Source organism: Sprattus sprattus (genome assembly GCF_963457725.1).
Source record: "Sprattus sprattus genome assembly, chromosome: 14".
NCBI classification, from domain to species: Eukaryota; Metazoa; Chordata; class Actinopteri; order Clupeiformes; family Clupeidae; genus Sprattus; species Sprattus sprattus.
In genome coordinates, this window is record NC_137912.1 from 31,123,489 (window position 1) to 31,145,289 (window position 21,801).

General features: G+C 39.5%; 1 protein-coding gene across 1 annotated transcript in view; it reads right to left on the reverse strand.

Annotated features, from left to right (window-relative positions):
• Positions 1 to 5,711: 5,711 nt before the first annotated feature.
• The window catches only part of nphs1 (NPHS1 adhesion molecule, nephrin), a gene marked incomplete at both ends in the record, with an annotated part of 198,028 nt that continues 181,938 nt past the window's right edge, over positions 5,712 to 21,801 (reverse strand). The window contains 8 exons of the mRNA XM_080851765.1: positions 5,712 to 5,837; positions 8,455 to 8,594; positions 11,186 to 11,264; positions 11,346 to 11,457; positions 11,781 to 11,826; positions 12,090 to 12,209; positions 12,486 to 12,539; positions 13,884 to 14,065. Of these exons, the coding sequence (XP_080707891.1) occupies positions 5,712 to 5,837; positions 8,455 to 8,594; positions 11,186 to 11,264; positions 11,346 to 11,457; positions 11,781 to 11,826; positions 12,090 to 12,209; positions 12,486 to 12,539; positions 13,884 to 14,065 (859 nt within the window). The remainder of the gene's footprint in view (positions 5,838 to 8,454; positions 8,595 to 11,185; positions 11,265 to 11,345; positions 11,458 to 11,780; positions 11,827 to 12,089; positions 12,210 to 12,485; positions 12,540 to 13,883; positions 14,066 to 21,801) is intronic.

Here is a 21,801-nt window from a genome sequence, read left to right on the forward strand (position 1 = left end):
AGGAAAACAAAAGTAGATATCCATAAATCCCTCTGTAATTTTTGTCCCATCTAATATGCCAACAAAAGGGAAAAGGAATTTTTAACCTGGCTTTATCCCATGATCAGATTTTTTCTTTTAAACATTATGCAAATTAGCGCATATTAAACGACATAATACCTAATTTGCATATTCAAACATCAAAATACAAAAAAACTTGTAATACATGTTTTTCTCATCTAAACATGAGTAATCAACTGAGAAAGTTTCATGGTGATACCTATTATTTAAGATTTTTACCCTATTCACCTGTAATGTCTCGCCTTAATGGCTGAATTTGTGAGAAACCGTTGGTGATTGCGTTCACGTCAACTCTACAGACATCCTATGATTAAAATAATCATGATAATAATAAATACGAGGAATATTTGTATCATTAACAATTACGTTTCACATTTATAGGCATGATTCTACGAGGCATCGTGATGTCATTTAATAAATAAAAGGACTACACCAGGATGCTAATCCAGACTATTCTCATTTGTCGGTCCACGTTGGTGGAATGAACTGCCTAGCTAGCACTACCAGAGCAGGCGCGTCCCTCTCTACCTTTAAGAAGCTTTTGAAGACCCAACTCTTCAGAGAGCACCTCCCTTCCTAACTGACACTTCGATTAGTGCTTGACCTGCACTTACAGCAGTTGCATTCCTGCACTTCTTTTTTCTTTTCTACCTCGTTTTTCTATTTCTTATGTAGAGTAGTATTTATTGTTACACTAGGTCTCTATTGCTCGTAGCTTAACTGTTCTCTCCAGGAGCGGCCCTAGCACATTTGGCACTCTAGGCGAGCTTCACTCCTGGCTCCTACGAAAACGGAATTGCAACTTTCAAACCCTATATTGCCCTTTAAGACTGCATTTATTTCACATAAACACAACAACGATCGCAACGATGAACAAACATTAATTGAAGAACAAAATCACTGAGAGACTGTCAGACCTGTGCTGAGCTACGCTCCGGCCACGCCCCCTGTTCAACTGTTTATGGACACACACACACCTCACGTCATCTTCCCAATCGCCTGCAAAAATTGTTTTCTTAGGCTGGGTTGCACCAACATGGATTAACTCTTAAACTAGGTTTAAATCAGGTTTGTCTTTTACTCCAGTTGCACCTAACTTTAAACCTAGTTTAACCTTAGTTTACAATTAATCCTGGGTTAATCTAACCCTCTGGCAATCTCTGTTTAATTTCCATTTAAATCTAGATTAAATTTAAATCTTTTGCACCAGTCATTTTAAACTTGATCTAAACCTGGATTAGCATTTTTATTTAAACCACCCCTGGAGGAGGTTTATCTCTGTGTTATTGACAACAAATTACAGCCTACTTTTGTCATTTTTTTCACGTTATTGCTGCAACCAACGGCGTTGGATAGCGTGATAACTTACTACGGTGAAAGCAATAATTGGAACCTGCTATTCATAATATTTACACCCTATTTACATGTTCACAGTCACAGCAGTGCATAATCACCACAACGATTATAAAATAAAGCTAGCGACGTCATCTAGTTCGTCATCTAGTAATTTATTTGCAGCGTCTGTGGCTGTACTGTCATCTAATGCGCCGTCATCGTCGTAGGGGTTGGGGAGGGGGGAAATCTGCTGTGGGATCATATCAATGATCTTCTTTGACATTGGTGGTGGTCCGCCGCCGGTTTGAAATTGACCGCCGCATCTTTTTTGGCTTTAGCCTTGAGGTTTTTCCGACAGGCTTTCAGTTGTGCCCTGTCCCTCGTCTCTTTGATAGCCATTGAAGCGCTCAGCTAACTGGTCCCAGTTCAAGTGAATCTAAAATGATATAACAAAAGTATTGTAACAAATCACGGAAGCGCCTAATATTTGTTATGGTGTTTTTCTACTTAACATTAAACACAACACAATGTCAAAATGGCCTGGGCTTTATGCACTGGTACAAGTTATCTCTTACAGACTGCGTCACAAACCTGTATAAACTCAGTCCCATCACAGAGCAACAGATGCAATAAAAACAGTAAGGAACATTCGCTACCTTAGAATAATAAGGTTCCATCTGCGTTTCCAAAAGATGATTGGGCCACACATAGAACCTTACAACACCAAGTCTGAGAATAACTTTGTCGATAGAACCTTTTTGTTTTCAGAATAAAACACTCAAAATGTATATATTTAAAAAAAAAACTTCTTAAATAATGTTCATAAATTATGCCAGAATAGGAATATGCAAAAAAAACTCAATTTTGACAAAAACGCAGATAGAACCTTATTATTCTAGGGTAGCGCATTGTTAGAGAACATCATTGAGGGGCTAGTGCATCACACATAGAAAAGTATGCACCCGCCGCACGGCATTATGGGGCGACTATGCCGGCACGTTACAGTAGCCTATGTATTATCATTATTTGTTAAATGTAGCTATTAAGCATTTTGGTGTATTTGCAAGAATACAGCGGAGGTCTTTTCCTGTACGTTGTTTTTCCGAAGTCCGTAAGAAACATTTCAGAAAGAACTTCAGAAAATGTTAGAGAATGAGGCCATTTTTCTAAGATCAATGGGCCTCATTCTCGACAGCAGTTGGGAAGACTTTCCGAAGGATTTCAGAAGGAACTCCACTTCGGAAAAACATTTATGAAAACATTTGCATTCTCCATAGTTTTTTCTTCTGTGCTTTCTTCTGAACTTCAGACAACTTTCAGAACTCGAAATAGCAGTCGTAACTCTGCCGGAATCTTCTCAAATGCGATTCCACGGGCCATCTTGTGGTTATTTGAGGAATGACATTTGAAAAAACTCCGTATTACAGTAAAAGGGTTAACGGTTGAATTTGTGAGAACCCGTTGGTGATTGCGTTCACGTCAACTACAGACATCCTCGGATTAAAATAATAAATATTTGTATCATTAACAATTATGTTTCACATTTATAGTCATAATTCTACGAGGTAGTATTGTTTCACTAGGTCTATATGGCTCGTAGCTTGACTGTTCTCTCCCTTGTACGTCACTTTGGACAAAGGCCGCGTCTGCTAAGTGACTGAATGTGAATGACATGAACACTGCAAATGTAAGTGAATAAATAAATAAACACTAAACCCAATCTCTAAGAACTAAAGCATGAATTTATTGCATTTTATACTACTACTCGTGGCCAGTCTTCACCCCTATGGTGGCCATTTTGAACGACAGGACTGACTGTAATTTATACTCCTACTTGGGACCGGTCTTCACACCTATGGTGACTATTTTTCGATAAAAAAAAAAAAAGTGACTACTTAAATGTGTTTTACGGACCTCGGACGTTCAACGTAATACAATATCTCCCCCTTATTAATGAACACCTGTTACGAGGTGGATTCGGGAGATTGCGACAGCACACGTTTCTAAAATTGCGTCTCCTAATAAGGAGCTGGCAGGGCGTGTATGTATGCAAATCCACTTTCACGAGAACGCGCATCAATCTAAGAAACTAATCGGAAGGAACCCAGCTGAGAAGTCTTCGGCTGCTTATGAACACATTTTCAAGCGTGCGGGAATGCAGCGGAAGCGTTTCTCTTACGTTGTTTTTGCGAAGTCGTGTAAGAAACATTTCTGAAGAATTACAGAAAAAGGTCGAGAATGAGGCCCAATTTGTTTAACTTTACATATAGGCTAGCCTACACAACATCAAACGACTTCCATTGAGAAAAATGTATGCTTTGAGGGTAGACAAGCCTGTCAAATGCAAAAAAGATTACGGTTATTACGGTGGTAGAATCAAAATAACTCAAGAAGGCCTAGGTAACATAAAATCACAGTGAGTGTAACATTGTTCTGCATAAACACCCTCCGCCCTTGCTAAAAAGCAAACTTGGAAGTGGGCGTAGGCTACATTTACGCTTCTAGGTCCACCTCTGGTTACACTGTCCACCTATTTGTTCAAATTACAGTTGTGAAGAAATACGTCTATCTAACTGTCTTACCTTGAAAACATGTAGAGCAAAGCCAGGACCAAAGTAACACTCCCATTTTACAACGACGACGGACAAAACATCAGGCAGTTTAACCTTCACCTATCTGACAAACATTTCCCTGTTATGTCCTTTCATCCAGGAGTTATAGTCGATAAACAATTTTGATGGTTCTATGTACATTTCATTGACTGTTGATTTTTGAGTATTAAAGAGTGTATTTCATTCAAAGTTCAACTTTCGTTTGTACAATATTTAGCGCTATTGACAATTCCTGAATTCCATGCTTGTTCACATGGATTACAAGCTAGACTATAATGGCTAATGTCAATGGAGGGACAAAAGTAACATCTGTAACTACTGTCCCCACCAATGCAGATCCCCCAGATATTCTAAAAATGCATGAATCTCTATGTTTATACTGTGATTCATGGAAGGGAGACATGGGGGAGCAGTTTTAGTATGATGTAAAGATCTTTAAAGGAAGGGGGGTTTAGGTAGTGTCCATTACCTATGGAGACAGTAGGGCTGGGGTCACATTGGGCACTTATGTGCAACGGTTTGACTCAGTTTATTGAATAAATACAATTTAATAACATTTTGCAATATAGAAACAAAATATAAATGCAAAAAAAAAACGAACTTCATCCATAGCGTATCATACTTTCAAAATGGCAAGATACTTGCTTGATGATGACAAGGACTATGATTACAGACATACACTAAAGTATGGTGTAGCTGAGCAGTGTTCTATCTTAAATAACACATTTTTAAAGAAACAATCATGAAATGTTGTGAAATATTGGTGTTGTGGGAGGTTTACATTAACAACCAACTTCACCTGCAATATTCTGACGTTGAGGATGAATTCATGAGTGAAATGGAAACGGCAGAAACGATATATTTCATGTATCCTTCTGGCACCAATCCGATCATATCTTCTGCTTTATTCATGTTTGCTAAAAGATGTACAGTTTAAGGCTTTTTCTCTAGAGGCTCTTTCTTTACCTCTATTGCTTGTTTCCCCATTGCAAATGAATGAGGGAAAGTTGTATGTCTCCAGTGGTACACTTAAGGTCTGCATTTTGTCCAAGGGAGTTGAGTTTGATTAAATGGTCTTGAAGCTCAACAAAGTGTTGGTAGATGGCTGTATGGCATACTAAACATGAATTAGGTCTCCATGGATTATGCAACTTATGCAAGAAACTGTTCATACCTACATTTAGTGTGAAGCAGTTTTATGATGATTTCATCTTTGCATTCTACATTTACCATGAGGGTAAAAGTGTCTAGGTAAGTTCATGATTATGAACCGTCCCCTGATCGCAAATATATATATATATTTCCTTGGGAGGGGCAACTTCAGTCGAGGAGGGCAAATGGGCAGTTGCCCGAGCAACCTTAGCACACTCCTGTGCACGTCCCTGCTAAATATACCTTTGAATACCTTTCCCAACAAATGTTCTTTAATACTTTAACTGCTTTACATCCACCCTCTACACCATATAATGGATTTACAAAGAATAAGGAATACAACAATGCAGGAGAGAACTCATAGATAAATCATTCACAAATATCATGTTTGCTTTTTAATATATGTTTTATGTATATATGTTTAAATATATGTTTTACTTTAACATATAGAATAATTAAATATGTAACTGTTTTACCCTTACATCACTACATTTGGTGTTTGTAAAATATTAAAGTATGTGGTGTCCCTTCATAATTACAATCTTGAAACTTTCACACAAGTTCCCCCCCGAGCTCCAATAGAAGCTGAGAGCTCATGGTTGGAGAAGTGTGTGCGACGAAGGGTCCATTGGTTCTCCATGCAGAATCCATGTCTTCAATATCCTTTCCATATACCTGCTAAAAAGAATCATTTAAAGATCTTCAGTATCATGCTCTCCATGGCTCTCATGGAGTTTATAAAATAGTGTATGATTTTATATAATATTGTATATAGTAAATGATGAGTAAATGATGCATGCTGATAGGCTCTGCAGTCCTTTCTACGCAGCAAGTGTATATGCTTGTGTTTGTGTGCGGATATGGTGTAGGTACAGTCGATGTTTATGTATATAGTGTATGTTAATGTCAGTATTCCTGCCACTATGTGGGATTTAAGCTGATGACATTGACATATTGTATCTATGGATGGGTGTATGATGAGGTACAAAGCTTTTAATCAAGCACAATTAATGTCATTTTCCAAATGTTTCTTTACAGGCGTTGCTCCAAACTAAGGTTTTTACGAAGGATAGGAAATTAACAACACAGTACCAATGAAATTACAACACAATACCAACACAAAGGCACAATTAAACATCTTCAATAGTGAATAAATAGTATTACAAACCACATAGGATTGTGGTTAGATACAATTGTGAAAACATTGGATTTCATGTGAATTTTTGCAGTACACACTTCATACATATGATTGGATTACAATAGGATTTGCACATGAATCATATTTTGACTGATGAGATGTGCTAGCAGCAGACATTTAGTATAAATATTTGCAGTCCAGCCATCCACACTCCAAAATCCTACTGCTTCTAGCCAGAAGCAATTTGAGGTGAATAAACCTGGTTTGGTAGCAGGTTGGAAAGGTTTGTGTTGTTTGGCTGCTCATCTTGAACACCTGGCAAAAATGTGTTTTTCAACTGGGATGAACTTTATAGCCAACTTTAATCTATTTGGGATTCGCTGATAATATTTCAGACCAAATAGCACAGAAATCAGCTGGATAGGGACCAACGCTTTAAGCAACATCCTCCCTCTCTCCATCACCCAATGACTTCAGGGCCCTCTGATTACACTTGGCAGCCGTGAAGCGAAAGAGACGACAACGACATTACTGTAATGATGTAAAGTCAGTCATCTTCTCCAAAGTCTCCAAACTTTGCAAATTAATCAAAAGGAGTACTGGTTCCTCCAATCTACACTGCACAGCTACGACAACATCAAAGCTACAACCTTGTTCATCCATGGACACTCTTCAGTTTGGTTCATCCACATCGGATCCGTCAGCGCAACCCTTTTCCCCCAGGACTGGTAACTCCAACATAACAACTGGGCATTTACAGCTACCTTAGCATTATCGCTATCTGGCTAAGAATTAGACTGTTTTGCCTTTGCCATTATCTGTGCATTGATTTGTTGTGTTGACTGAACATGACTGTTGGGACATCTTTTCATGATAACTTGGTGGTTGGCTTCACCACACCATACAAGGGTTAAGGTTAGTTATGCTTCCCAGAGACATAGGGTCTTGCATGCCTTACTAACCATTTCCCTCTTCTTGGCATTTCCCTCAACTTGGCACTGTCATCACACATACATTGGCCTTGACATAGCCACAGGCACACATGCATTGGCCTTGACATAGCCACAGGCACACATACATTGGCCTTGACATAGCCACAGGCACACATACATTGGCCTTGACATAGCCACAGACACACATACATTGGCCTTGACATAGCCACAGGCACACATGCATTGGCCTTGACATAGCCACAGGCACACATACATTGGCCTTGACATAGCCACAGACACACATACATTGGCCTTGACATAGCCACAGACACACATACATTGGCCTTGACATAGCCACAGACACACATACATTGGCCTTGACATAGCCACAGACACACATACATTGGCCTTGACATAGCCACAGACACACATACATTGGCCTTGACATAGCCACAGACACACATACATTGGCCTTAACATAGCCACAGACACGAAAAGAACGCTTAGACTGCGCTTTTGTTCATCTCACATGTATGTTCACGAACATGCACACACAACCACGAGGAACTGCGGTGACCAAACACACATGCACGTGGAACTACGATGACCAAACAGAGGAACACACACACGTTCTTTCTGGCTCGCACCCGTCAGCACACACCCAAGCACACAAGCTCACGCACACACTCACACACACACTTAGGTTCATTAGTTACAGACATTTAGTTAGATTGCATATTGTATGTTTGCTGCTTTGATTGTTTATGCTGGTTTATTTAATGTTGCACAAAAATGAATGCTGCCCACCGCTTCTATTCACAACCTTTAACCTTTACTCACTATTAATAAGGTCATTTTGATTGTAGTTATTTAATCAGAGTTCCAAATTGATAATTAAATATATCTTATGATATTGATTTATGAGACTTGTGACTGATCTTTATTTTGACCACTTTGTGTGGTGGCCCCATGTGTTCAAAATGAAATGGTTGATGCTTATCCAGTGATGGAGCTCACCAACATTGGTGCCATATCAGGATAGTACCAACATTATCTTGATGGCCCCAGTGAGGAAAGTATTACATTTATATTTATTTATACACTTATTTATACACAATTGCACCCACTTTTATTCGGTGCCCACTCACAAGGTAAGGAACCTATATTATTCTGGTGCCCGTGTGACCACATGTGTACAAATCTTCTTTTTCTGTTTGCCACCTACCTCAAAGTTCTGCTGTTGGTTGCCTCTCCATTGGTCAACAACCATAGGTGGATGGGAATGGTGAGATATTGGAGGAAAACTCTGCAAATTGAGTTGCATCTCTTCATTGGTGACCTCTTCATAGTCATGGCCAAAGGGTCCTGTTCAATGGAAGGCACAAAATGTGAAAGCAATGAAATGAATAGGTCTATAACTCCTTCAATTCTAACCAATACTTTCAATGTAATATGACATACCGTACTGTGCAAAAGTTTAAGGTGTGAAACAATGCTGTAAGCTAAGAATGCTTTCAAAAATGGAAGTGTTAACAGTTTATTTTTATCAATTAACAAAATGCAGTGAAGAGAAATCTAAATCAAATCAATATTGGGTGTGTCCAGCCTTTAGCTTCAAAACAGCATAAGTACACTTGCATACAGTTTTAGAAAGAACTCGGCTGGTAGGTTTTTCCAAACATCTTGGAGAACTATTCAAAGATGTTCTGTGGATGTAGGCTTCCTGAAAACCTTCGGTCTCTTCATGTAATCCCAGACAGACCAAATTATGTTGAGATCAGGGCACCGTGGGGGCCATACCACCACTTCCAGGACTTATTTTTCTTCTTTACGCTGAAGATAGTTCTTAATGACATTGGCTGTATGTTTGGGGTCATTGCCTGGCTACAGAATAAATCATACGCCTCCCTGATGGTATTGCCAGATGGATAAGTATCTGCCTGTATTTCTCAGCATTGAGGAACACCATTAATCCCGCCCCAAACTTGCAAGGAACCTCCACAATGCTTAACTGTTGCCTGCAGACTCTTTCTACCGTTCCGCTCTCCAGCCCTTCAGGGAACAAACTGCCTTCCTCTACAGCCAAATATTTCACATTTTGACTCATCAGTCAAGAACATAACATGTTTTTGTGCATAGTTGAGTCGCTTGGCCTTGTTTCCATGTCAGAGATATGGCATTTTGGCTGCAAAGTCATTCCACGCCAAGCGTTTTTGGCGATTTAAGAAATCTCCCCAATCAACCATCTCCAGGTTGTTCATACACTTCTTAAAAGGTATAGTCCCAAATATTAGCTCTCTACACCCAATAGTTTTGACACACAAAGATGTTTTAGCAACTATGTCATGTGCATTTTTGTACACGCCCAGCATTCAATGGCACAGTAAGCTCTGTGCCATACAGTTAGTGCATTTTGTTACCATTTGAATATGCTTCCATAGGCCATTGAATGCTGGGCGTGTACAAAAATCCCATATTTTCAAAAAAAAATATTTTGAGCAAAATGAGGCAGAACACCATCACAATTTGTTGATATGTCGAAAGCGTAGTTCTAATGATGGGTACTTGGAACAACTTATCAAGACCAGTACTTCAAAGCATTGTTTCTGGATAGTTGCTATTGTTCCTGGATAGTTGAGTAGTTGGAACAACTTATCAAGACCAGCACTTCAAAGCATAGTTCCTGGATAGTTGCTGGTGTCAACAACATTTGCATAAGCTGTAACGGGCGGCCATCAAAAGGACACAACATAAACCTCTTCTGACAGTCATTTTATGTCCATGGAACTTCTCCCTCACATGTTCAGGACTTAAAAGAACTTTATGATACTGTTGTGGTGGCATTAACGACGGAAGTGGCTATTTGTGACATAGCTACCATGTTTTCTAGAAGGTTGGTAGTTCAGTCAACAATGCATCTTACCACTGTGGTTCAGGAAGGACCCCGATCGTTACACAAGAAATGCGCCCCTGTTTGCGAGAAATTCACTGAATTTTACGAACACTGTAATGGATTACAATCAAGGCTTGCACCTTTACCTCAGCTGTTTATTAATTCATCACCTTATCTGGTAATTAGTTCATAGCACCCCCTTGATAGTGCCAAACATTAAGTTCTCTTCCCAAGATATAGTAAGATGGCTAACGAGACTGTCCCATGAACTTGGGATATGGTTCCGTAATCAAAGCTATGCTAAGACGCTAGTTGGATCCAACTTAAATGTTTTTTTGGTAAATAAACAAATCGTCATTGAAAGCCTAACCACAAAAAACACGGTCCGCCACTGGTTGAGTCCAGATATGTCAATCATCTTGTTACAATTGCTATCTTTCAACTTCAGTCACAGCTGCCAAAAAGGCATTCTACCAAGAAAAGATTGACAATGCCTCTGCTGGGACTCATTAATGGGAAACTGATCAGGGTCCAAACTTTTACTGAGGACCGTTAATGATCAAAATCAGTCCTGTATTTAGTTATAACGCTATAACTAAAACGGCTCTACCATGTAATCCCATGGGACATGCTTCCGCATCAAAGTAAACCGTTTTATCTTCTGCCACTGACATGTAATTATGTCTGACCTTTGTCAGGTTACCTCAATAAAAGTATAGAAACCTACGATTAAAAACAGAAAACTGAAACTTAAACTAAATAAACTGTAGAAGCAGTCATTTTGATCGTTAATTGTCCTTTGTAAAAGTTTGGACCCAAAAAGATTTAGAAAAAGGGCCAAGGTTTGAAAATCCCAAATTTCCCTTTTCCCATTCCAGTTCCTTTCGTTGTAAATTTTTGTGCATTGGAATTATTTTGAAGGTTGATGACAATAAAAACACTTACATACACGGTTTGTGTTTCAGCTGCATAAGTCAATCCAGTGTATTCTTCACACGAATGAATTTGGTTTATTTGTCTAATAAGTTTAAGGTCAAATCTAAATCTAATGAAGTGTAATCACCATGGTGCTCTGCTCCCTCCATATGGGTGTAGAAGGTAGGTTGTGATTCCTCAATAGTAGAGTAATAGTGAGAGTTCTCCTGGTTAGAAAGCAGCAATAATAAAAAATAAGTCCAGTATTCAAGGTATAAGAAAGTATTTTATAATTAGGAATGGCTTACCCCTGCGTAGCTTTCATACACAGTACTGTTTGTTTCTATAGTGCTTGCTGTGTAAGAGGTGGCTGTACTGATCAACTCTGTGTTGATGTATCGCTCAGGGACATTGATCGACCTGCACACATAACAATAACACACAATAGCAAGGCCAAGCGCACACAGCATACTCTCATTCTTCACATGCTAACAAAGAGCTTTGTCGGTGTCCATCTTTAAGCTTTGAATAAACCCAGTATATTGAAGGATTTGGGTAAGTACAATAATTACAAAAATCACTTTAAAGACTTCTTGTCTCTTGGTTTTAAATGTTTGTATTACATATCCATGATAACATCAATTTGCCTCACACAATCTTCCTGACTTCCAACATCCAAGCTGTTGCAGAATAAAGTAAAAAACTATGCCTAGTGTGTGCTCTCAGTAGTTAAGACAACTCACCCCTCTGTTTCGGTCTTGTTCCCCTTCAAAACACTCCCTGTAACATCTAGAGGATGGAGGGAAAGAGAGACAAAGGGTTTTTTTATTCTAAGAGTCAAATTAAAGAAATGAAAAGAGTAGGGGCAACTAAGGCTGGGAATGTGGTTATGGAGCTGGTTGTGTTAGGACAGAACAGTAACTCAATGAAGAAAGGAATTTCCAAAGGCATGGCAACAGTAAGGTGGATGTGATAAAGGATTTGGGGATTTAAGTCCCTGCACGCTAGGCTTTTTAGTAGGAAGAGAGGAATAATAAAGAGTTGTTTGTTACCAGTTTGATTTTGGTCTTTTTTCCATCTTACTAACATGACGCAGCTCAAACAGATAATGGTGAACAGTATGACCACACCCACGGTCACCATTGACAAATAGTGCCACACACCAAAGGATTCTGTCAACCAGAAAATAACAATGATATTTGTGAAAGAAAATAATGGCATTAAAAACATATTTTAGTAACAGCTGTGCCAACCCTTTACAAGTATAAATCACTGCCGTTCCACCCACTGGTTGTCAAAACAATATTTATTGCACTCTGTTCAACTCTTTAGTTTAAGGAAAGTTGAAAAAAAAAACACCCTCTGATATCGTTTTGAAGTGCTGAGGCATTATACTTGTAGTCACATAATGATATTGGCCACTGAGCGTAAAAGAAGAAGAGGATTGCCTTTGGTGAGGTTACTGTCTCCTGGGGGATGCAGGTCTACAGCTGGGTATTTTCCTGCTGAAGAAAACATGAGAATCTCTGCATCAATAAACTATCACAAACATTGCAAGGAAGCGTTGGATAAATGATGCTGATTCAATAACCGATTGTTGCTTCCTGGGAATAGTTCACTGTTGATTTTATAACAATGAATTATCATATATCAGTTTATAACAGTCAACAACAAAAAGCAAATATCAATATATGAGGCCTATACCTCATATCCTGTCAGGCTTATCCATTTACTCAAAATAGCATTGATTAGTTTTAAAAGAAGATTCCTTTTTTCATAATAACACAATTAGCACAATATTGCCAAAATCAGAAAAGTCCAATCCCTCCAAGATGCAGAAAAACGAATCCACACTTGTATTACTGCTCACACCCTCCCTAAAACTAAACATATGAACACACCTGTACGTGCACTGGCTCCCTGTCAAAAGTAAAATTGATTTCAAAGTTCTGCTTCTAACATACAAAGCCCCAAATGGCCTAGCACTAAATGTCACAACATGCTTCACTTCTTCTTACTGGCTACAGTAGGCTAGAGAGTGGGCTACAGACAGCGCATGTTGTACTGTGAAGGAGTGCCTTTACGGATCCCGGGTACAGGATGTGATGTATGTTGCGGCTGTCGCCAGCCAGTTGGGTGTTGTTGTGTCTCCTGCCACTCTTTGCTATCCGAACTAAAATCAGCACGCACCATGTCAGCGAACTACAACTAAATACAAGTTATGGAATCTAACCCTAAAAAAAATTGCACCTTGCCAGGTAGCCTCTCGCTCTCCCTCTATTTACAAATCATATTGCTAGTGATGATACTAATCCTAATCCTGGCAGTATTACATAGTGTTATTTGCTTACCTAAATGTATCTACGAACCATATTTTCTCTCTCTTGTAGTGTGAACTTTGCTGGCAAATGCTGATGGATATGGAAACATTGTTCCTCATCACCATATCCACTGAGTACATTCACGCGATTGGCAGCCACATTCTACCCACTCACTTTGCGTCTTTCTTCCCCTCCAAGTCTACACATTCTTTGCTGTGGGCTGCTGCTGTTGTGGCCAAGTGTGGTGTAAGAAAACATCTCTTCTATAGCCATGATATATAGCCTCTTATATAGCCATGCTATAGCACCATCACACAAATAAAATGTCCCAAAATGTCCCCTGGCCCTCATACTAACCTCTGGTAGTAACAGTGAGAGCAGTATTGCCCTCATACTAACCTCTGGTAGTAACAGTGAGAGCAATATTGCCCTCATACTAACCTCTTGTAGTAACAGTGAGAGCAATATTGCCCTCATACTAACCTCTGGTAGTAACAGTGAGAGCAATATTGCCCTCATACTAACCTCTTGTAGTAACAGTGAGAGCAGTATTGCCGTCAGCGTAGCTACTCTCTCCCATGTTATTGACAGCATTCACAGAAAAATTGTAGGTGGTAGTAGGTAACAGGCCAGTGACTGTGTAGACTGTTGCTTTGGGCGGGAAAACATCCACATAATGATAGCTGGAGAAGCCTTTCCAGAGATACCTGCAGACAAATGTAATATAAGAAGTTATATTTCCACTGTGTTGTTGGACATTCATGTCTTTGTTTTATGTGGTATAGGGTAGATTTTTATCGTGATAACCGGAATAAGTTCTATAATGTTCAAAATACATAAACATTCACAAAGTTACACCAAGCTCTCTACTTCGTTTTTCAAGAATATCTGACTTGAAACGCTCTTCAAGAATATCCAACTTGCGTTCAGTTAATGGTTCAGCAGGGTGAACAGTCATATGGTACATTTCATTACCCTTCCTAAAATCTTGAAATTCATTATTGGTAAACTAGGCTGTAAATATTAAACATTTGTTAGATATTGGTAGGTTTCACATATCAGGCCATATCAATTGATCCCTACACTTAGTCTCAGACACACCAGGGGGGTTTGGAACCAGGGCCATTACAGTAGACTTGATTGTTGGCCTTTGTGTACAGCCACGACAAGATGTTTGGAGCCAGGCATATTAGCATTTAGATGGTCATGGTCAGCTATATATATAATAAAAATGTTTAAATTAAATGTTCTGACAACAAAAACTAAATAATCTGTCTTCTGTGGCACAACATGCCGTCTCCTTCTCTCAGTTGGTTAGATGACTGTCCATTCAGCAACAGACGTCCGTGGGTAGCAATTAAGATAACAAGGATGAAAGCCAGGGTTGATAGTTCAGTTAACACACCCAACCTAGGGAGAGGAAGCCAAGCGGTTGGTGGTTTGTAGTTGGTGGTGTGGCAGCTAGCTCTTCAACCCAATACAGCCCCAGAAGATCAGGAGGTAAAAATGGCTACTGAGGGAGTTGAAGGGACTGAAACGTGATGCCATGGTTGCATGGTTGCTAGTAAGTGAATTGATGTCAACCTGACATGACACTGTCACACAGACTTCACACTGTCTACTGTGATAGGAATGAACCAGTTTACAGAAGGGCCTTGAAAGATCAGGTCTTCAAAATTCCTGGTTTTAAGCATTGTTTAAGCATTTTTGTTCTGACAGGTAATTATCTAGTTTTTGGGGGACTTTGTTATTTTCCTGAACTATGTAGCTTGCTAGTAATGTAACTTATGCTGAACGCTAAAGGTAGTAGACTGTAGATATGTTAACATCTACTTTGAATGCAATCTATCTGCATGTACGTACACAGGTTTTTGCATTGTAGTTGTGAGCAAGTGTCGTTTGAGGGTATTTATCTTATGTTAGTCTTTGTTGGTTCTGAACAGGACATTTTACAATGTGGTGATGTAGCTTATTTGGGTGTTTTCTTAGTTGTGAGAATAAGACATGATACACCATTTGCTGCGCTCTTCTTCCCAACTGTGAAAGCTCGTTGTCTCCATGGACTCTAGCTCCAGTAGTCCAGTAGTCAGGCAGTACACGTTAATGTGTGTAAGTCGCTTTGGAGGGGTCTTAAGAAAGGGGCTGTTATTTTTTAAAAGTTGTATACATTCAAATCTATCCTTCTCTTGCTGGTCTCTCCAGATTCACCTACCCTACCTTTGAAATTGTAATTTTATATGACATAATAGCCCATTGGTGTTTTATCTTGTTGTACGGCTCCTCAGAATGCTGCGGAAAGTTCCATTGAATTGAAAGGACCATCCCAATGTTTGGAGGTCTGATATTTCTTCATAATTATCGGTGAAAAAACAGTGCCAACAGATTCTATGCTTCAAATTCACATCTTTCATATCATTCCACAAGTAGTCAGTTCCCTTTTCATAATGGAAATGTATTGCAACTTGAAATTAGCAAGTAATATGTTGCTGCACAACACCTGGAACGTTACAGTTCTAGTTGTGTTGAGAACAATTTCTTATTTTAGCAGAAGCCATGAAACAGTAAAAAATATATTTTGGAGGATTGGCTTATCATTTTGGCAAGTAACCGGCGCATGTCGGGGTCCTCTTTGTCCTGTCCGGAATTATTTTTTGATAGTGACCAGAGGACTTTACATTCTCCCTTACATATTACAGTTTTGTCACCCTTTCCTGAAGGGTTCCTTGATGTTGCATCCCATTCAGGACCTGTAGTTGTCTGGCCTACCATGTGGTGCTGGAGCGGCCACTCAAAGAAGAGTGCCCCCCTTCGATAATCGACTACAGGGGGTGCTATATCAGAGAGCGGAAAAAGAGAAAGATAAAACACTGTACAAAAAGTCATATTGAGAGCGTCATTGAGGTAAACGACCATGGATGTATCCCTATATGGATCCTTTCCATGTTGTCAGACCTTTCTAATAACATTTACAAGCCTGCTAGTGGCTAAAATAAGTGATTTCATTTGACGTGGATGCTTGCTCCTAACCCTATGATACCATTGTATAGCTGTTTTGTGGTTGGTGGTTTAACTCAATATTGGACAGATTAAAAAAAAATGTTGTCCCCAAGTTTCTGTCACATCAACAATAACAGATAGGTACTAATCAGTGTTGTGCAAGTTCACACCTCGCATGAACTAAACCCCTTAAAAAAAGTTCGGAAACAATTTTTTCGGTAGATTATTCCTCCCCTTTATTAATACAATTTGGTATTGTATTGTATATCGTTGGAAAGCCTGATAAGTCACCTTTACAACGAGGTACAACTTGTAAGGATTGTGCATTTGTGGAATGAGCAACACAGCTAACCATGTGGTGGATTGGATGATTCTCCCACAGTTTTAAGGAAAAAACAACACATATTGACCATTTTTACACTTCATTTTACACTGTCAGGGACCTCAGTAGCATGTGGATTGTGCATTCGAGATCCCTGACAGTGCAAAATTAATAATAATATTCACAAGAGTGAATACCAACAGAAGAATATTGCAGGGGATTTTGGCAAAACAAATGTGGGCCGCTACCAGGGGTGGAAAGTAACGAATTACATTTACTCACGTTACTGTAATTGAGTACTTTTTATGAGTAATTTGTAATTTTCTGAGTAGTTTTTGAAATGTGTAATTTTTACTTTTACTCAAGTAAATTTTGACCTAAGTAGTTTTACTTCGTTACATTTGAATCCCCTCACGTTACTGAGTAAAAAATATTGATGGTGAAAAATTAAATGCGGGCGGAAATTCATGTGTCCCGGAACTGACAGTCGTGGCCTTGCCTTTGAAAAGCGTGGTCTTGTCCTTTTCCCATCATCACGATCTGGTGCATCTAGTACTGTGCGTCGTAACCAAGACGTCGACTCGAGACCATGGAGGAGGAAAGGTCCGAAGAGGATAACAACACTACACGTTCTGGAGACGAAAGCCAGAAAAACCCTTGGCCAAAGTTGGAAGGATTATTTGTTTACAAACGCACAAATGGCAACAACGTCATTATGCAGTGCAAAATGTGCCTGCCCGCCAAAACGGAGCTCTCGGCATTTAAAACCTCAACATTTTTACGAAAGCACGTTGTGGTAAGTTAGCGCATGTATTTTTGTCTCTTACATCTCAAACGTTTTTATTTTGTTTTTTTATTATTATTATTATTTGTGCTTCTCATGTAAGCGCAGTGTGCCTTTATGGTCCTATTATTTGAGTTGCGGGATCCTGTGGCATTTTATTGTGAATAGTGGGATCCTGTTACATTTTAGTTTGATTTGTGGTATCTTGTGGGCACTTCATTTTGTGTGCATTTTGTTTTTGAATACTTTGTTTGTAGTTCAAATGTCTTTCTTCTTACCATAGTGTTGTCCGTTGGACAAAAGGACTCAACATTGTTTGCACTTTATGGTACAGGTTGCAACTGTCCTTGTGCCGTGAGGAAGTAAGTTCCTGAGCCCAGCTGATCTTTTGTGAGTGTGGATGTGCACTTAAATACTCCTCAAAATTGATTAAAACAACTTGTGCTGAATTTGATTCATGACTCATCCTTTTTTTGCATTAAATAACTGAAAGTAACTAAGTAACTTTTACTCAAATTACATTTTAAATTAAGTAATTTTGTACTTTTACTCAAGTACATTTTGAGATGGGTAATTTTACTTTTACTCTGAGTACAATTTAAGCAAAGTAAAGATACTTTTACTCAATTACAATTTTTCAGTACTCTTTCCACCTCTGGCCGCTACCCACACGGTTAGCTGTGTTGCTCATTCCACGAATGCACGATCCTTATAAGTTGTACCTCGTTGTAAAGGTGACTGATCAGGCTTTCCAACGATATACAATACAATACCAATTGGTATTATTAAAGTGGAGGGATAATGGACTGAAGAATCGTTTCCAAACTTTTTTTGAGGAGTTTAGTTCAAAGTTCAGTTCATACAAGTAAATATTGTGATGAATGTAGTGTCAATAACGTGATGGCTTTTCATGTGGTGAATGACGTGATTGATTGGGGATGTGAGACACTTGGACATTAACTTTAAAGATGGCAGGGTGTTTGAGAGACGAGAGATGAGACAAACGACACAAAGCAGTTTTGGATTATGGGCTGGTTGTGCGCGTTCTCTGGCACAGGAATCGTTATTGGGCATCTAGACTGGGCGTGAAACCGACGTGGGACGCTGACTGGATGCATTTTTCAGGACTCTTTTTGTGTGTAACCGGGACGCCGGTGCCCACAGACTGAACCTACAGTGACGGGAGGGTCTCAATGGCTGCCAGACGGAGGGAAGTTAAGCAATTGTTTTAACGTGCTTTCATGAACTGTGTGTGTGTGCTTGTGTGTGCGTGCGTGTGTGTGTGGGGGGATTTGGGTGTTTTAAATCGCGGGTGGGTTTTGGGAAATGTTTTACAATGTATTGACTTGCCTATGAGACCCTGGGCCTCATTTATAAAACGTTGCGTAGAAACCATTCTACATTTTGTCTAAGACATTTCCTGAAATGAGCGTAAGTGAGATCCACAGAAACAGACGTACACACAAAAAACACGTGTACGCCAATCCTTTGGTTATAAATCACAAATGCTGTGAAATTGTGCGCAACTGAATCTCCGCCTTCAAAACGCCCCTATTTAATCTAATCAGCATATTATCAATGCACAAACAGAGCGCATCCTCAATGCACAAACTCTCTGTGACAGTGGCAAGCAAGAAAGAAACATGTAAACAGAAGAATTAAAGTGAGACTGACATCGACGTTCTGCTGATGGAAGAGCAGATGCGGGCCAAAACATCGTTAGAAAGCCTGTCTGGTGGCGTAATGGCAAAAGCAAAGTATTTGACATGTAGTAGACACGTCTCCGAAGCACCAGCACCTGCGGCACGAGCAGCACCAGAAGCCGCATCTGCGGCAGCAGAACCAAGGCTTTGGTGCGCTCCACTACCGACCTATGCTGTATTGAAGTGGGCTTCCTAGGCTTTCTGAGTGTGCAAAATCTGGATGAGAATACATTGGGAACCCTGTTTTACGCAGGAGATCCTCTTTCACATTTTGCTGGGCACTGTATGGAAATCTAATAAATTGCGGGCATATGGGATAGTATACTGCGAAGAACATCGGGCAAAATTCTGCTTAATGATGACGGGGATTGCTCGACTGGTCTCCAATTTCTCATTGGAACGTTCCTGTAGCCAGGAATCCAAGAACGGACAATACCTGAACGTGTATGGCCTGGTCGCCTCTGGTGCGCCTCTCTAGACGAGAGGCCATTTGGGCACAACGCTCTCGGCAAGCAGTACCTGCTTATCAGACATACATCATCCTGTGTCAAAAAGTCTGCGCGACCACAAAAAAACCCTCTCTCTCCTTATTGCGCAGTTGGCAATATCCTCTAACAACACCAATGCAGCATATCTCCTACTGAAAACTAAGCCACTATTAGTCTTTTTATAGGTTATAAGTTCGAGCGAAATGTTTTACACTTGTGAAATTAAAACGGAATACCTATAAGATGTGAATCTCATTCATATGTAAATTATTCTAATAGTTTATTTGATTTTTTTGAGCGAAACATTAATTTGGCCTTTCACCATTAGCCCAAATGGTGACGATGGTGCTGACGATGATGATGATGAAACTGCGTGTCAGCAGTCGGCGCTCGGAGAGTCCTGAATTCCTGCAGTACTCCAGTATTGCCGCAAGGAAATTTACTTACACGAACCGAAACCAGACGTAGAGCTACGTCCTTTTCTACGCCTAAGACGGTTTTTATAAATCTGTACTTAGACGTGGATTTGATCGCACGCACAGTCTAAGATCAGTTCTGTGCGTAAGTACGTTTTATAAATGAGGCCCCCTGTGCGATAATTGTTTGCCGTGAAAGGGTGACCATTTTGCGGTGTCTATTTAAGAGTTTTAGCAAATGCGTGCTTATTTATAAAACCACTGTTCGGCCTTTGGGTGTGTGCAATATTCTGTATGTGGGTAAGGCGAAGTGGCTTGTGCAATAGTTTTGATAACGTACCCCAATTCCTGCCGATTGAGCTCGACTTAGTCTTTTATGAGTTTGACATATTAAATAATAAACTTGTTATATTTGTAGTCCAACTTGAGTACTGGTCTTGTGTGGGACTTGGGACGACTGCCGGACCTTACCCGTTTACAAAAGGTAGTGGCAGCACAATTAGAGTAACCTCGCTCTTACATTACAATATGAACTGTTCACGTCCATAGTTCACCATTTAAATTCTGAACTAGTTCAACATTCTGAACTAGTTCATTTCATAGTTTTAAGGTGGAAAGTGAGAATGAACGACTTTACTTGTTTTTCAAAGAAACTTTATCCATCACTTCCCCTTGCCTTTAACTGTACTTCATATGTATCAATTCCTAAAGAAAAGTTTTTTTTTTATTTTGAATTATTTATTCATTCATTGTTTATTTATTCATACCCTTTAAACAAAAGTCACAACAAATCATAGTGCTATGCCTTGCTATGAAACCAATTATTAGGCTAGACCTTAAATTCTATCATTTAAATGTATAAAATAAATGTGTGGACAGAGGACAAAAAGTTTTTTTGGGGGGGTTGTTTTATTTGTCTGTACCTACCTTTAGAAAATGGCTTCAGTTAAATAATTTAGGCAATGTACTATTGTAAAAAAAAAAAAAAACATGAAATGAAATGAAACATGAAAATAAAGATGACCATTTGTATCAGTGTGTACGACGTGTCTAACAGCTCAAGAGACAGGATGTTAACTTTTCAGACAAAGTCCTAAAATATTACTTGGTCAGCTTAAAAAGTACTGATGACATGCATTTGAACATCAAACACTTTTTTTTAACTCTTTATACTGTAAACTGCACCCCTGCAGAACTCAGGTGCCCCTCTGTTATGGAACTGACACTCAAAATTCTAAGTAAACAAGCATACTAACAATGTTCTTATCAAATAATCACACAAGCTTGCTTAGTCCACAGACTAGACTACTGCTATTTGTAAGCATTTAAAAGCAATCGCTTTTCAAAGTTGGCATCTCCCAACCTGTTTCTCCTGGGCCTAAAGACCTGGCCACCAATGCTGAATATTCTCTCTACTGGAGTGCTCGAAGGGAGTGCTGTGTTGTATTTGACAAACAGCTTTGTCAGTTTTGGTAAGACTATGTACTCCGAGAAGTCTTCATTGGTCTGTGCATCCAGGTGAGTCCACCTCAGACTTTTTGACACTTGATGGGCGGTTACATTTGAAGAAGGATGACCTTTTGCTCTCAGGGCCACCAGATGACTGGGCTTGATTAGAGTCATTAGCTATGTCAACAGATTGAAATTTTTGCTTCAACATCATGCGATATTGCAAGCGCTTCATCTCATCCTCCACCCAGTCGATCTTGAATGCTGGCAGTAGTATAGCTGCC